Genomic DNA, 16,925 nt, shown 5'->3' on the forward strand with positions numbered 1-16,925 from the left:
ATAATAGTTCATTGTGTTGAGGGACAGGTAGCCAGTTTATATACACATCTTAGGCTTATATCGAGGTGCACAACCAAGGTCAACCCAGGATGCAACCTCACAATAAGTTTACCAACTCCTGGGTACCTACTTACTGCTAGATGAATCACAGGTTTCAGATGTGATTCATTTGAATCACATTCAAATGGTCTGAAAACAAATTTCCTACAAATATGGAATTTTGTAAAAAAAAAAAAAGTTCCCCTTTCACAAATTCTCATATTAATCGGAAAAGTTTTACTAGGTGATAGGAAATGCACCCAGCCATTATTGTCCCGGCCGGGATTTGAACGCAGAATTCTTGATTAAGAGTTGGGAACGAAGCCGTCTACAAAAGATAGAAATTAAGAATTTTTTAAAGTGAATAAACCATTATAGGAGTTTACAATGCCAGTGCAAGTTAATGGTATGAGCAATGCTGTATTTATTTCTGAACTTAAAAATAGTTTTAAACATGTAAATATTGAATTTTGCAAGCTTTTAACATTTTTGTTTGTAAAGAAAAGAATTAATTTGCACTCATTCATTACATTCATCTAATTGTATTGAACAGTACTGTATTTTGTTTGACTTAAATTTTTTGTTTCTAGATACTGTACACAGTTTTTGACAAGTATGGGCTGCCTTACTCGAGGAAGTGCATACTTATGGTATAAAAGGAATGATAGTTGTGGGTGAAATATGGGAGACAGAAGTTAGCACTGGGTATATGTTGTCAGGGGATTCCCTGGCTTTCTGAAAGGGCACAGCTGGTAGGCTCATTTGGCCCCAGATATTCATAGTGAGCACTTGTGCTGCACGTCCCTCTCTGGCACCTTGTCATGTTATTGCAGTTAATAGTGGCATTAGTGTTACATTGTTGTTATGGCATCCATAACTACATGGGTGCCATAACTATGAATGCTGGGGGACCAGATGAGCTTATCAGCTGTGTGCTTCCAGGAAGTCGGGAAACCCCCTGATGTCATGTACCCAGCACTAATTTCCGTATCACATATTTCGCCCCCACAACTATCATTCCTATTATACCATAAGTATGCACAACCTCGAGTAGGGTGGCCCTTGCTTCTGTTGAGTACTGTATACTCATTATAACCCCATTTCAAAAATTTTGTGGTAAGGGGCACTTGTCCTGTTTTCAAAATAGAAAAAAATACTTGAATCACTTCAATTTCAGGCATTTGAGAGCATCGCCACATAGGGCCAAGAATGGTCTGCATCTGTAATGTCAATGTTCAAATTGACTTTTGTAAAGGAATTACTGTACAGTTTGTATCTAGTTAATGGCCAGTGAAATTTTTTTACTTTGAGTTGTAAGTGTGCTTGAAGATTTAAATGCCGTGATGCAGATGGTTTACCCATTACAATACTGTCCTCTTTCCCCATATATTGTTTATGATTTATATTTTGTATATCTTTATTTCAGCTGTAAGTGGGGAATTGTCTGGCATAAGCAGCATCTTCAATAAACCATCAGCATATGTGGAACTTCTGGTGGATGGTGTGCAACAGAAGAAGACTCAGCACATTAAACATAATGCTCATCCAAAATGGAATGAATCGTGCACAGTGTAAGTATGGCAGAAAACTATACTGTACAGTACTTCCTTTATACTTTTCATAAATTATAATTACTGTACCACATAATACAAATTATTGAATTCTGGATTTTCAATCCAGTGAAACCTATTTTGGTTAAACGTCAGATGCAATAGATAGATTACTATATGATTAGTGTTATTTGCAATGGATTAAACATCCAGATAATTTAAATGTAGTTTTTCCAGTTAATTTTGTACTCGCCTAGTTATACTTGCCTTGTTGTGCTTGTAGGAGGTTGAGCTTCGGCTCTTTGGTCTCGCCTCTCGACTGTCAATGAACTGGTGTACAGGTTCCTGAGTGTTTTCATAATATTGTGTGCAGAAATTTTCTAGCATTTATACAAACAGAAACATATTGTGGCAAAAAATAGGAATGTCAAGTTGTTAAATGTTCCTTTCTGAGCTGAGCCCTTGGATACTCCCAGAGCAAAAGTCTATGATATCCAAGACTCCTATCACCTGCCAGGCTCTCATAGCTTTTATTCCCATTGTAATGGGGGATCTCTGCTATAGTGGTGTGTGTATGTAAGTGTGTGTGTGATAAAATATTTATGCAACATCATATAATTATTGTTTTACACAACTCGTCTGTTATTCTGTAATGTTATCCTCAGATTGGTAACCAAAGACTCGGTACTGGTATTTCGTGTCAGTGACCATCACACACTGGTACGAGATTCTTTGATCGGGGAGGCTATTCTTAACCTAGCTGATGTTGTAGCTAAGAGTGATGGCAAGTCTAGCTCCTCTCACACCCTTTCCCTCAGCCCACCAGCCAGTAATGTACCATCAGTTGGTAAGTATTGTTTCTATTTGAAAATATTTATGTAGAATGAAGACAAATGTGGGATTTTGAGGGTTATAATTTTTTTTTAGTGGAAGAACTGAATTGTACTCGATTGCAGACTTTTTGCTTACATTGTGTGAATACTAAATCAATTGAACAATTTTACCAGTTACTCCTTGTCACATTGTGATAGATTACAGCAAAGGTAGCATTTAAATCTCTTATTTCTTATATATTGCTTTAGGTTTACTGATGTTGATGCAACAATTGCAATTTTGAGTGATTATCCATTAATAAAAAATTGGTTCAATACCAATGAACTAATATATTATATTCAGTATAGTGTAGCTCCTTTCATCCGACTATCATTTATATATAATTCTTCTTTATTTGTAAATAATTGTATATGGGAGTTATGTACTAGATATAATTTGAATAGACTTTATACACAGCAAGTGGATTCTCATATGATCAGGGGAGTGTTTTTGGAGCCCAGCCTTCATTAGAATCAAATATAAATAACTTAACCAAATCAAATAAACTATCCAAACTATCTCACTCTAAATAAAAGTAAACATTGTATTTCTCCCATCTTATTAGGGTCATGAATAAATGTGGGAAATCCATGAATGATGTGGCAAAATATCTATGTACAGAATCAATGTTCAGTATTACTGCCATATAGTTGAAATTGTTTTGCTCTTTTCCTGATAATTATGTTACGTGTTCAGTGCCTCGCACCACTTTCACAAATTATGACTCGTGTTAGCCTCACCTTTATTGCCTATTCGCGTCTATCCACATCCCTTTGTTTTTATGCACACAATCAATCCAGTCACATTATTTTAACTTAAAGTTATATTAATACAAGGTTTTGTAATATCAAGAGGTATAAATCAAAAATTTTGTGTAAGAAGTGATGAAGGACTTGAACTTTGTGAAGTTTGGAGGTCTCTCACCCAAAGATGACTGAAAATGGCCTATGTTGTCTGCCTACATAAGGTTTGCTAGCTCCATCATGAAATAAACCTATTCAAGTTATTTCACAATAAATAAAGTGAAAGATGATAGAAATAATGTTAATTAACCTTTTATGATCATCTAGATGGGGCACCCAAAGGTGCCAGGGGTACACCCCAAAATTTTACTCCATGGGGTCCAACTCCAACATGTCTATGACAGTCCTTCCTCTATAGTCACACTACACTTGGTAATCCAAATCATATGGGGCTCACCCCCCATTCGAAATAGCCAAATTTCTCATCAGGAATATCCAAAAATGGACAGATTTGCAATTTTTGTGCCACAACTCTATTACTACTACTATCATTTACCCCCCTTGCACTCCAGCCAGTTTTCCATGCATTCCTGCCATTTATCCATGCACTCCTGCCATTTACTCACTCCTGCTATATCCCTTCTCACTCCTGCCATATACTCTCACACTCCTGCCCCATTTACCATTTATACACTCCTGACATTTGCCATTTGCTTCAAAATATTGAATTCAAATTCATTCAGATTATTTGAAGATTTGGGTTCAGATTATCCTGATCTTAAAGTATCCAAGATGAATAAAACAACAAATTCTAGGGGGCTCGGCTAGCCTCCTTTCATTGATTTTATGGGGAAGGTTTAACATGAGGGCCAACTTCCTTTTAATGGGTGCAATGGTGGTTGACCCCAACCCACCTATGTGGGTCCCCTAACCTTCACCAATCACCCTGCAAAGTTGGGTGAGGCAAGCCCAAAGCATCTGGCCTCCAACCTTGTACACACACACACACACACCCATGTAGGAAGTGGGAATTTCCCATAAATATGGGAATTTGTAAAAAGGATCCTCCTCTTGCAAATTCTCATATTAACCAAAAACAACAAATGTGAAAAAATTTAATTATCAATTTAAGTATTGATGAACATGAGAAAGTTGTGTTCAGCATTGTTGTACTATATGTGGAGAGATGGCTGGAATTCCCTCACTGCTAGCCATCCCTGGCCTTCCTTAACTACTTTCACTTCATTCTTCACACATAATTGTTCTATCCACACTATGCTGTAATTAAGAAATATAATACATTCACAGTCTTGTAATGCCATGAGCTAACGAAGCATATCTGTATCATATAACAAATGAGGGATTGTTGCTGTTGCCTCTGACACTCATATAATGTTAACTATTACTTTAGACCACAAATAAGTATATTTACACTATCCCATTGTAAGTAACGTGAGAGGTGGGAGAAATAGCATGTGATTACGGTACTGCAAGAACCTTTAACAAATGGGAAATTATATAGAGAGAAGCCTGAAACTCCCTAATATTACCAGCCTTGCCTAACTTCCCTGCCATCATTTCTTTAAACTAGATTTTTTGTCTATATAGACATCTCTAGCATGCATTAGTCTTGATAAATGGGGTAGCACTGTATATAGCAATGCCTACTTTACTAATTTTTTTTTCAGTTTCACCAACTCCCACCATAACTGTCTCACTTGATGGTCTACGCACCTTTACTACTAGACAAAGAGAAACAAATTATAATCTTCCAACAGGTAATCATTGTCATGTATCTTTTAGTTTTACTCTTATCATTATTACCTTTTGTTAATATAGTAATAAATTGTAGATACAGTAGTTTACCTTATGCTCCAGAAACTAGTTTAAACTTAATATAAAACACCAACACTGCCTCTTTAGTGAGAATTGACCCTTTAATTGCTAAGCCAGTATGATAACCACTGTGCCAAACTTAAGTGACTCCATTCATGTACCGGATTATCTTGTTAGCTATCATAATATAAGTATTATATGAGAACTTTTGCCACATTGCTCAACTGCAGCTCATTTTAGAACTTAATGGCCATGCTGACTTAATGTTGTCTTCAAATAATTACTTACAGTACTTGCTGCTCACTTGGTAGTCAATATTAGTTTAGTTTTCTTTGTGTATCTTTCATTTGTCTTCTGTGTTCCTTATTTTAAAGCATTTTTTGTAAGTTCTGTACTGTGCTTGTCAAAGTAAAATTGCTGCTGCCGATGTATATTGATGTTGTTTGTAAGTAATACTGCAGTATGTATTGTATTAGGCATGTTAATAGACAAGGGCTGTCTTTTAATATTTCCTTACATTTTCTTATGTTCTGGGCTTTTCTTACATTTTCTCCAGGTGTGCATACAAAAATAATATTCTTTGTGATAGATATGGATATAAAATGAAGATACTGTACAGAGAAACCTTGGTACTGTTCTGTACTTGAATGGCTCCCAAATCGAACAATTGAGCACTCAAATGCTGTGTTCATGCTTAGTAGTCGACCGTTTGTTCGGTACTCATTTGTCAACACACACATATAAAACATATAACTACGATAAAAATTAACAGAGGTGATTACACTGGTGACAATATGTCCTAAGTACTAATATTGGGGAAGTAGGTAGAACAAGATACAACGTAAGTTTGAAGCACAAGGTAGGAAACTACGAGGATGAAATTAGGTACTTTTTGGGTTTACTTTTGAATAAGGCATAGGTTGGACAATTTTTTAATTTATTAGGAAGCGAGTTCCATAGTGGGGTCCCTTTATTTGCATGGAGTGTTTACACAGATTTAGTTTAACTCTGGGGATATCAGAGAGATTTATTTCTGGTGTGGTGCTCATTGGTTCTATTACACATACGAAGGTAAAGTTTCAGATCAAGATTAGCACTTAGGAACACGTTTTTTTCCATGTAAATAGCACATGAGAATGTGTGAAGTGAGTGTATGTTTAGCATGTTAAGGGACTTGAACAGAGGGGAAAGTGTGTTGTCTGAAGACAGTTAATTATTCTATTCAGATTTCTAATTATATACTGTACACAAGAATTATATACATCAAGCATTCATCAGTTCACATAGGACTTCTTACACTTTGATGGCATACTAAAGTATTGTATAGTACAATATTCTCTTCTGTTTCCTTTCACTAGGTATTCTCAGTGTATTTACATTTGCAGCTTACACCAAAAAATGCTGCATTCCTCTGTCACACTGGCTTTGCCGTATCAAATTGGAGATGTTTGTGGTACAATGTTTCTCCTCTTAACATCCAGTGCTGTCTGCATTGCATTGTGCTTCATTCCATCACCACTACCATTGCTCCCACCACAGTCACCACAAGCGTATAATTACCAGTAGCGCCTCAATCACTAAAAATCACTATGATAATATTTTTTATCAGAAATAGTAGCTTGTAGTTATTAGTTCTTGCAAAAACATTGTGAATTTACATGTCATCAGTGAACACTTAAGTACTCATGCCGCACACACTGTAAGCGTGCATATCGGCATTAGACATAGTAGGCAAATATTTACTGACGGCACAGGAAATAAACTAGGGAACTCGTTATATTTTTCCAATATGCCAGACTGTTATCAGAGACATCTAGGGATGGAAAATATAACTATACACCTGCCTTGACTTCTAAATAACTTGGGATGTAGGAAATTTTCTTTGGACTATCAGAGCAGTTGCTTGGTTAATGTCTTTGGATGATGGGAACAGCATAAGGGTTAAAGCTTTAGTGTTTGTTGTACAGCATTCTTTTACTCTCTTCATATATTGTACTCTCATTCATGCATTATTTAATGACATGCATTGGCAACACTTAATTGAGATGTATTAAGTTTCACATAATTTTTGTTCTGTTCGTATTGTTTATAATGTTTTGAGAATCTATATTAATTTTTTATCTTTAATTTGTATATATTTGTATTATCTTAAGTCATGGTTATATCTTTTTGCAGTTGTAAATGTTAGTGGTGGTAATATTAGTGGTGGGAACACTGTAACAGTTCGTGTAGGAGGCAAAACTCCCCCGCCAGTCCCACCTCCACCTCGGCAAATTCAACCAGATGCAAATCCTAGAGAAATATTACCTGCGATACCCTCGGCCATTGGTCCATCTTCTTCAGTGTCCACTATCACCCACACTTCTGGAGTGCAAACCCCACAACCACAGCTTCCTGCAATTAACAGTGATGGCCAGTCTTCTTCCACCCATCCAAGTGTGCGCCCAAGGAAAAGTGTTGTCAATGGATCAGCCGTTTTAGTCTTAGGAGGAGAGAGCCCTACTGAAGGCTGTGCGAGTCAAAATGGAACTCCAAATGGTACACCAAATGGACCAAGTGTAACTACCAGATCATCGTCATCTACTCCAACAGCTACCCCAGTCGTGCCTCAAGCCAGTCACCAGGCAACACATCCCGCACTTCCCAGCAACAGCACCATCAATGGTCAGCTTCCTACAAGCACAGTCTCTTCAGCTTCCTCTTCGCCTGTGCCCAGACCCACTCCTCCTGTGGTTGCACCCAGAGCACCAAATCGCCACCACCGAGCCCACAAAACTAAGCGTAACTCAGGTTTGTTCTTTTTTTTTTTTTTTTTTTTGGCAGTGTTTTGAAATAGACAAGTGGACTTTAATGTCCACCTGTTCAGTTCAAGTGATGGACTGAACAAGGACTGGTGGACTGGACATTATGGACTTATTAAAGTCCATAATGATGAACTTTAATAGTCAATCATTATTAACCTTGATGAAGTGAGGGTAAATCATTACACCTTGGTAGGCCACCATTTGCACACACAAAAGATAGTTGGTATAAATGTCCTTTCATGCAGACTTAATTCTTGCTTTTTTTGTTTAAACCTTTTACATGTATCTAAAATATATATACTAATATATATGATATATTTGTGTTTCTATATCTCTTTATTTGCCTTTATTTATCTTTGTGTTTATTGTCATTTAATATTAATCAGCAGATGGTAGTAATAGTGCAGCTCCAGCCAGTGGTGGTAGTGGAGGAAATAGCAGTAATGGGGCTGCCAGTTCAACGTCCAGTGGAGGAGGTAGTAACGCTACTAGTCAACCTAATGCTGCAAGTGGTCAAGAAGACCCTCTTCCTCCAGGGTCTGTTTATTCTTATGCATATTAACTGTATTAGGGGAAGATGAATTAAAATATTTTAGATTGATAGTAAATTGCTCTTGGTGCTGACAATATGAAGCTTATTGAATTTGTGCTTGACTATAGTAGTATTATTGCTTAACCAGTAATATTATTGTAATATATTTTCAGTTGGGAAATGAGATATGATCATTATGGGAGGCGCTATTATGTAGATCATACGACCCGTTCCACCACCTGGGAGAGACCAAAACCATTACCTGTTGGTTGGGAGGCACGTAGAGATCCTCGGGGACGAGTCTATTATGTTGATCATAATACTCGGACTACCACCTGGCAACGACCAACTGTGGAAAATATTAGGTAAATACTTATTGCTTTGATATACATGTATTATACATTGTAATAAGTTCTTTGTTCTCTTACCCATCTTCCCACAGAGTGTTTTGTTGTTTTTTTCTCTTGTGAGTTAGCTTGAGGAGATACAGAAGGAGCCCTCCCAAAAGTGCAGTGTTGAATGTAACGAAATGCCTCTTTCTGATGGACTCCTGTGTATCTATCCGTTCCTGCCTTTGTCCTCTTCTCATAGTGCTTTGGGTTTGTTGTTTTGGTAGTGCACGAATGTACTGATTAGCTGCCCAGAACTTCCATTTGGTGGCAAGGAAGTGAAGCTGGTGAAGTGGTTAGACCTAGATAATGAGTGTTTGAATCAAGGGTTCCAAATGTTGTACAAGCAGTTTCTCATTTTGTCATATTGTACCTTGCTGATGGTTTTTCACTTCAGTGATGTGTTGATCTTGTTCCCTGCTCCCCTATACCTGTACTGACTGCTCCAGGTTCTGGTCCTGGTCTCCAGTAGGTGCTAGTAATTTGTTAGAGCCTGGTGTAGTACCTATTGTTTAAAAGATTCCAGGTAGAATCTCTTAAACAATAGCTCGGGAAGATTCAGAGGGGCCCCACCTCAGGCATATTTCATTACATTCAATGGCAGATTTTTTAGGTTGCGCTGAATGTGCAGGGTGCCAGATGCATGATTCTGGTTTTAACTGGGAATTTGTAATAAGCCTAGCCTAATTAATTTGACTTAATCAAATACCATAATGTTCTGTGCATCAGCCTTGAAAACAATTATCACTGCATATGACATTGGGCACGTTGATCCCTTAGTAATTACCTAAGTGTAATTACCTAAGTGTAGTTACAGGATGAGAGCTACGCTCGTGGTGTCCCGTCTTCCCAGCACTCTTTGTCATATAACGCTTTGAAACTACTGACGGTCTTGGCCTCCACCACCTTCTCACTTAACTTGTTCCAACCGTCTACCACTCTATTTGCGAAGGTGAATTTTCTTATATTTCTTCGGCATCTGTGTTTAGCTAGTTTAAATCTATGGCCTCTTGTTCTTGAAGTTCCAGGTCTCAGGAAGTCTTCCCTGTCGATTTTATCAATTCCTGTTACTATTTTGTACGTAGTGATCATATCACCTCTTTTTCTTCTGTCTTCTAGTTTTGGCATATTTAATGCTTCTAACCTCTCCTTGTAGCTCTTGCCCTTCAGTTCTGGGAGCCACTTAGTAGCATGTCTTTGCACCTTTTCCAGTTTGTTGATGTGCTTCTTAAGATATGGGCACCACACAACAGCTGCATATTCTAGCTTTGGCCTAACAAAAGTCATGAACAATTTCTTTAGTATATCGCCATCCATGTATTTAAATGCAATTCTGAAGTTAGAAAGCATTGCATAGGCTCCTTGCACAATATTCTTAATGTGGTCCTCAGGTGATAGTTTTCTATCTAGAACCACTCCTAGATCTCTTTCTTTATCAGAATTCTTTAAAGATTTCTCACATAATATATAGGTTGTGTGGGGTCTATGTTCTCCTATTCCACATTCCATAACATGACATTTATTAACATTAAATTCCATTTGCCAAGTGGTGCTCCATATACTTATTTTGTCCAGGTCTTCTTGAAGGGCATGACAATCATCTAAATTTCTTATCCTTCCTATTATCTTAGCATCATCAGCAAACATGTTCATATAATTCTGTATACCAACTGGTAGATCATTTATGTACACAATAAACATCACTGGTGCAAGAACTGAACCCTGTGGTACTCCACTTGTGACATTTCTCCATTCCGATACATTGCCTCTGATTACTGCCCTCATTTTTCTATCAGTCAGAAAATTTTTCATCCATGATAGAAGCTTACCTGTCACCCCTCCAATATTTTCCAGTTTCCAGAACAACCTCTTATGTGGAACTCTGTCGAAAGCCTTTTTTAGGTCCAGATAGATGCAGTCAACCCAGCCATCTCTTTCCTGTAAAATCTCTGTGGCCCGATCATAGAAACTGAGTAAATTCGATACACAGGATCTTCCTGATCGAAAACCATACTGTCTGTCTGATATTATATCATTTCTCTCCAGGTGTTCTACCCATTTAGTTTTGATTAGCTTTTCCAATACTTTCACTATTACACTTGTCAATGATACAGGTCTATAATTGAGGGGGTCTTCCCTGCTGCCACTTTTGTAGATTGGAACTATGTTAGCCTGTTTCCACACGTCTGCTACGATTCCTGTACACAGGGATGCCTGAAAAATCAGGTGAAGTGGAATGCTGAGCTCAGATGCACATTCTCTCAGAACCCATGGTGAAACGCCATCTGGGCCAGCTGCTTTGTTCCTCCCGAGCTCCTTTAGCATATTTTCCACTTCATCTCTAGACACCTCTATCCGCTCTATGTTGTTCTCTGGAATTCTTATTGTGTCTGGTTCTCTGAAGATTTCATTTTGTACAAACACACTTTGGAACTTTTCATTTAATGTTTCACACATTTCCTTTTCATTTTCCGTGAATCTGTTTCCCATTTCCAACCTCTGGATATTATCCTTTACCTGCAATTTGTTGTTTATGAATTTGTAGAATAGGCCCGGTTCTGTTTTACATTTATCTGCTATCCCTTTTTCAAAATTTCTTTCTGCCTCTCTCCTTACTGCTGTATAATTGTTTCTCGCATCTTTGTATCGCTGGTATGTTTGGGGGTTTGGCCTCTTCCTATACTGATTCCATTTTTGTGTCTTTTGGTCTCTTGCCCTCTCACAATTTCTGTCGAACCAATCCTGTTTTCTGGTCCTGCATCTCTGTTTTGGTATAAATTTTTTTGTGCCTTTATCATATATTTCACAAAACTTGCCATACATCTCATTCACTTCCTTGCCTAGCATCAAGTCTGTCCAATTATACTCACTAAAAAAATTTCTAAGGTCACCATAATGTCCTCTCCTGAAGTCTGGTTTTTCAACTGCTTCAACCTCCTTATTTTCTTCCAGCTTATAACGCATTGCATACTTTATTCCCAAAAAGACATGGTCACTTTTACCCAAGGGAGGAAGGTACTGAATGTCAAATATCTCTTCCTCCTTCCTGGTAAATATCAAATCTAGCATGGAGGGAACGTCCCCTTCCCTCATCCTCGTAGCTTGTTTAACATGTTGATACAAGAATGTTTCCAGGATGAGGTCTACAAATTTACAGGTCCAAAAATCTTCTGTTTTAGCTTCATATGCTTCCCAGTCTATGGATTTCAAGTTGAAGTCACCGACTATCAACAGTCGTGATCTATCGTTATCCGCTCTCGCTATAATCTCTCTCATTATTGTTATAAGACCTTCACGTTTACTATCTAGCTCCTCCTTTGACCATGTGCTGCTTGGCGGTGGACTATATGCATTTATCATCATTAGTTTATCATCCTCATAGCAGATCTCTAGTGCTATTATGTCAACTTCTTGTGGATTGGCAGTCATTATTTCCTTCACCTTTAGGTGTTCTTTTACCAGCACAGCAACGCCACCGCCTTTCCTAATTTTTCTGTCCCGTCTCCAAATTGAGTAGCCCCTTGGGAATATGACCTCATTTAAAATTACATCTTCAAGTTTTGTCTCCGTGAGTGCAACAATGTCTGGTGTCTGCAGCTGTATTACATCACTTAACTCCAGTATCTTCGATCTCACTCCATCTATGTTGGTGTATGCAATCTTCAGGAACTTGTTCCCCCTCTCCTTATTCTTCACTCCCCCTCTCTCTATTGATTTTGTTGGTTTGCCTTTATGTACCACTTTACTGGTTTGCCTACCCCTATCACTTTGTAGAAAAAAGAATTTATTTCTTCTTCATTCCTGCTCTCATTTAAATGTTTTGCCTCGGCGAGGTTCAGTTTCAGCTTCTCTCTATCTTCTTTTGAAAGATCTCGTCTTAACGACCACCCTTTCCCATCCTCATCCCTTTGCAATTTTCTAGCATTCCTTAGTACTTCTTCCATCTGTTTGGCACCGTTTAGGGTGATCCTCAAAGGTCGATCTTTCCCTTTTACGTACCTGCCTATTCTCCTGTAGTCGCACACATTCTCTCTGTTTGTAAGACCTTCCACGAGGCCAACAATTTTATCTACTACTTTAGCTTCTTCTACAGCTCTTTCTGACCTATATGTTATCGCCTTTTCTTTGCAGCCAAAAATGATCAGGGACTTACTCCGATCAACTGTGTTTTGCACCAACTTCGGGTTAGATGCCAATTCTTTCCTCACTTCCAGCCTAATGTTTGTTTTATCTTGGTTGCTGCATTGTTTGACTTCCTTTACTGCTTCTTCTATTTTTTCCTTCTCCTTGGCCACTTGTGCATAAGTGAGTTGCATATCTTTCTTGCACTGTTCTATTCCCTGTGTAACTTCCTCCATCTGTGCTGACAAAAGCTGTTTCTCCTGTTGAATTTCCTTGCCTAACCTATTGTAGTCATTTATGTTTAAATTTACTTTAACTTCTTCCAAAGCTATTTTTAAGAGTTTATTTTCTTCTTCCATGGCTTTGCAATTTGTTTCCAATTGATTCTTATCCTTGCGCAAGTCTTTCACTAAACCCTCAAGACATAAAACTTTGCTATTCAAATGGTCATTACTTTCTTTCAATTTACTAATTATTTCTACATGAGAGTTCACTATAGTATCTAAATTTACCAACTTGTTATGTAGACTACTAATATCAATGCTTTCTTCATTGAATCCCTCAAAATCAAGCTCTGTTTTGTTTTTCCCCTTGCCAGTGGCCATCTTGAATGTTCTTCTCTGCACTGTAAACACTAGGGCAACTTTTTCTCATCTGATTTTTCACTTCCCTTAGCACTTTCCTGTTATCTCACCTATTTTTCAAGAGCACTATACCTTTATGTTCTGTGGGACACCACTCACTACCATCAACCTGTACTACAATACTTAGGATTGTTGAAATATGCTGGAGCTCCTCTGCTGCAAGTGTTGACCCTAGGGGTGTCACCTTTTTGAATCTGTGATTGTAATACTGTGTGCTGAATTTATATACTGATTGAAAATTGCTCATTTTTTGTTCATTGGGTACAATAAATTACCCTGAATACTTATCTTCCTCTACATGTATTAAATCTAAAATCTTGGACAATCATCTCTGAGTCCTGTTTAATATTTGTTAACTCTTTTCAGGCAATATGAAGAATGGCAGGGTGAGCGGCAACACATTGCCCAGTTGAGTTCTCAGCGATTCCTTTACCCTAATCAAAACCAAGAAACAGACAATAATGATCCACTTGGACCCTTGCCATCTGTAAGTTAAACACATTAACGATTATTTTATTACACAGAAAGTAATCAGTAGAACTCCAGGTTGCAATCCTTATACCATGATGTGGTTTAGTCACTAGCGCATGTGCGTGGGAACACCCACTGCATAGGTTCGATCTCTCATCATGGCTCCTATGAGTTTTTTCAATTACGTATTTTATTCTTAATCATATCGTTGCTCCATTTAAGAGTTGTGTTATTCTGTCTCTCCCAGGATTATGTTGATCTTCCGTGCATTCTTTGCATCAGCGAACAGTGGCAGGAGGTACATTTGGTACTGATGCCACAGGGGATTTGGTATCTATTCTAAACCATTTTAAGATGCTAGAGGGTTTCTGGAGCCAATTTTAATCCAGTTCAAATATTAGATACACCCAAACATCACTTAGTCCCATAAATGTTATTAACATGACTCAATCAACACAAATGCTTGCTTACTCTTCACCCTCACCAGATAACAGCACCAAAGTGACCCGAGCTTTGTATACCCCCACTGACCCCTCATTCATCACAGCTGCACAGACAGTAGTAGGAAGATGGAGACCACTTTTCAGTTAAGGTTAACTCAGTTAAGATTTGAACTCAATTAAGTAATCAGGATTGCTTGCCTGAGATTGGCTAGTGTTTGGGTATTATTTGAGTGTCCAAGTCCTTTGTGTATTTGTTTTGCACAACTAAGTTTATGCTTTAGTAACATTAGCTGGGAAGTCTCCAACTGTGGTGAGTTCTTTTGCCATTAGGAGTATTAGTTGTGGAGCAAAAAGGTTGTCAAGATAAGCCTAGTAGTTTTATTGGATTATCCTTTTGTGGTCAATAAACCTTAATATTCCATTTGAGGGTTATCTTGAGGATTTTGGCAAGGCTTGAGTCGGAGATTCCTGGGTATATTTATTCAAGGTCTTACTTGGTGCTGCTACCCCAGGATTCTGGCTTGATAACTCAGACATGCACAAGGAGGACTGGTAAATGAGAGGAATACCACTGTGCAATCAGCTTTTCTTGGCTAAATATCCATCATATGCCAGTTTGGAAAAATAAGAACGTTTGAATGTTAACTTACTATTTCTCAGAATACATTTGTGCATATTTTTGGAGATGAGTGCAATATTAAGACTAGTTAAGGTAGAAGGAAAATAGTTGAGCATGGATAAAACTAAATTACTGCATATAATTTGTTTTCATTTTGAGTTTAACTATTGTTCAATCAATTACGGAATTCATGGCACTTTAAAAAAAAAAAAAAAATCTTGAGATTGGTGCATAAGAAAGAATGAGGATAGGAGCAAAAACTCCGAGCAGCGAGATTCTCTTAGTGGATATTCATCACATGAGGCAAAACTCAAGATTTTGCTCTATAGATGCAGCTTTATATGTAACCAAAGGTAATGGGACAAAAAATGTAAATCATTTAGTTTCATGTTATTTTTCAATTTAAAGTGCATTGTTTATATTTAAAAAAGTTGTAAAGATGATGCCTATTATTTGTGGTAAAAGAAGCACCCAATTTTTTTTTTTTTTTTGCACAAAAATTGTATAAAATAACTAGGCAGTTAAAGCAAGGTCCAGTATACTTCAGGGAGCTTATTACAAGCTCAATGAATACATTTTTGGATGTTATACCTTGCAACATTTGTCTTCTCAAACTATTATAATTTTAATTATCTCGTTTTTCAATCTGAAAATATTTTGAATTGCTTCCCTAATACTGAAGCAATCGGTCTTGAATACTGTACTTCATTCCTTGTCCTTCCCGAGTCTTTTCTTTTAAGAATTGTCTTGATTTCACTGTTTTGGTTGTAGGTTATTCCACAAAATATATACTACTTCATATCTTGCTTTGAACTGATTGGTTGGTTCAGGGGCCTTAAATTTTAGAGGGATATTTTTGCTTCAGGTTGGTAGTTGCCATTTTTATTATTATCTGTGATATGCCATTTATTATCTGTGATATAGTTACTGTCATTTTCTCTGTGCAAAAAGATAGGATATTTTTATTTTCACATTCAGTATGTTGATACTGTATCACGATCACATGGAAATAGTTTATTTTTAATATAAAGTAAAGCTTGGTTGAATTTGGAAATTTATTGGAACTGCGACTCCTTATATTGTGGATTTTCCTTGTTGATCCTGGTTTCTGACCATATTAATTAAGACACAAGCTGATCATAATTCTTCTGTTGCATCTGAACTTCCATTAAATAGTTAAATTTGAACAGGGTATCACACTAGATTACAATACTACTTTATAAAGTATTTGATATGCAGTAATTATTTATCATTTTACTTTTTTGCTGTACTACAGGGATGGGAAAAAAGACAGGAGCCAAATGGAAGAATCTACTTTGTTAATCATCGTAATAGAACAACTCAGTGGGATGATCCACGAACTCAAGGGTAAGTGGTTGTGTACCATTACTGTTAGGCAGATGTTGAAACATCAAAATGTTTGAGGTGTTTTGACACACATCAGCTTTTCTCTGCAGCAACTGGTATTGAAAACTTTAACAAAATAACCTTCAAATATATATAAACCTATCCAAGCTATCTCGCTCTAAATCTATTCATCCTCCTGTTTAGAGAGTACCTTTTGTAACTACTGTATGTGGATCATTATACATATACTGTACTCATATTGTCATAAGGGACAATTAGTAGAATTTAGCGCTACTGTATTTCCTTTATAGAATCCAAAAAAATAAAGCTAAAATGCAAACTTGTATATTCTTAGGTCTAGTATAACACACACACACACACACACACACACACTATATTTACTCACCACAGTTGGAGACTCCCCAGCTAATGTTACTATAGCATGCATTAGGCCTAGAATGGTTAGGTTAGGTTCTTTTTATTAGCAACATAAATACAAAACCTTTTCTGGTT

The 16,925-nt window shown here is 37.3% G+C and overlaps 1 protein-coding gene across 9 annotated transcripts in view; it reads left to right on the forward strand.

The window, feature by feature from the left end:
• The window catches only part of Su(dx) (Suppressor of deltex), a 39,996-nt gene that overhangs the window by 10,531 nt on the left and 12,540 nt on the right, over positions 1 to 16,925 (forward strand). For 7 of the 9 annotated variants that reach the window (XM_045753442.2, XM_045753443.2, XM_069333482.1 and 4 more), the window contains 8 exons: positions 1,466 to 1,610; positions 2,255 to 2,436; positions 4,894 to 4,983; positions 7,217 to 7,831; positions 8,232 to 8,382; positions 8,551 to 8,742; positions 13,899 to 14,019; positions 16,342 to 16,433. In XM_045753442.2, the coding sequence (XP_045609398.1) occupies positions 1,466 to 1,610; positions 2,255 to 2,436; positions 4,894 to 4,983; positions 7,217 to 7,831; positions 8,232 to 8,382; positions 8,551 to 8,742; positions 13,899 to 14,019; positions 16,342 to 16,433 (1,588 nt within the window). The remainder of the gene's footprint in view (positions 1 to 1,465; positions 1,611 to 2,254; positions 2,437 to 4,893; positions 4,984 to 7,216; positions 7,832 to 8,231; positions 8,383 to 8,550; positions 8,743 to 13,898; positions 14,020 to 16,341; positions 16,434 to 16,925) is intronic. The other 2 variants (XM_069333484.1, XM_045753449.2) reach the window with 1 other exon arrangement.

Source organism: Procambarus clarkii, chromosome 29 (assembly GCF_040958095.1).
Source record: "Procambarus clarkii isolate CNS0578487 chromosome 29, FALCON_Pclarkii_2.0, whole genome shotgun sequence".
In the NCBI taxonomy this organism is placed as follows: Eukaryota; Metazoa; Arthropoda; class Malacostraca; order Decapoda; family Cambaridae; genus Procambarus; species Procambarus clarkii.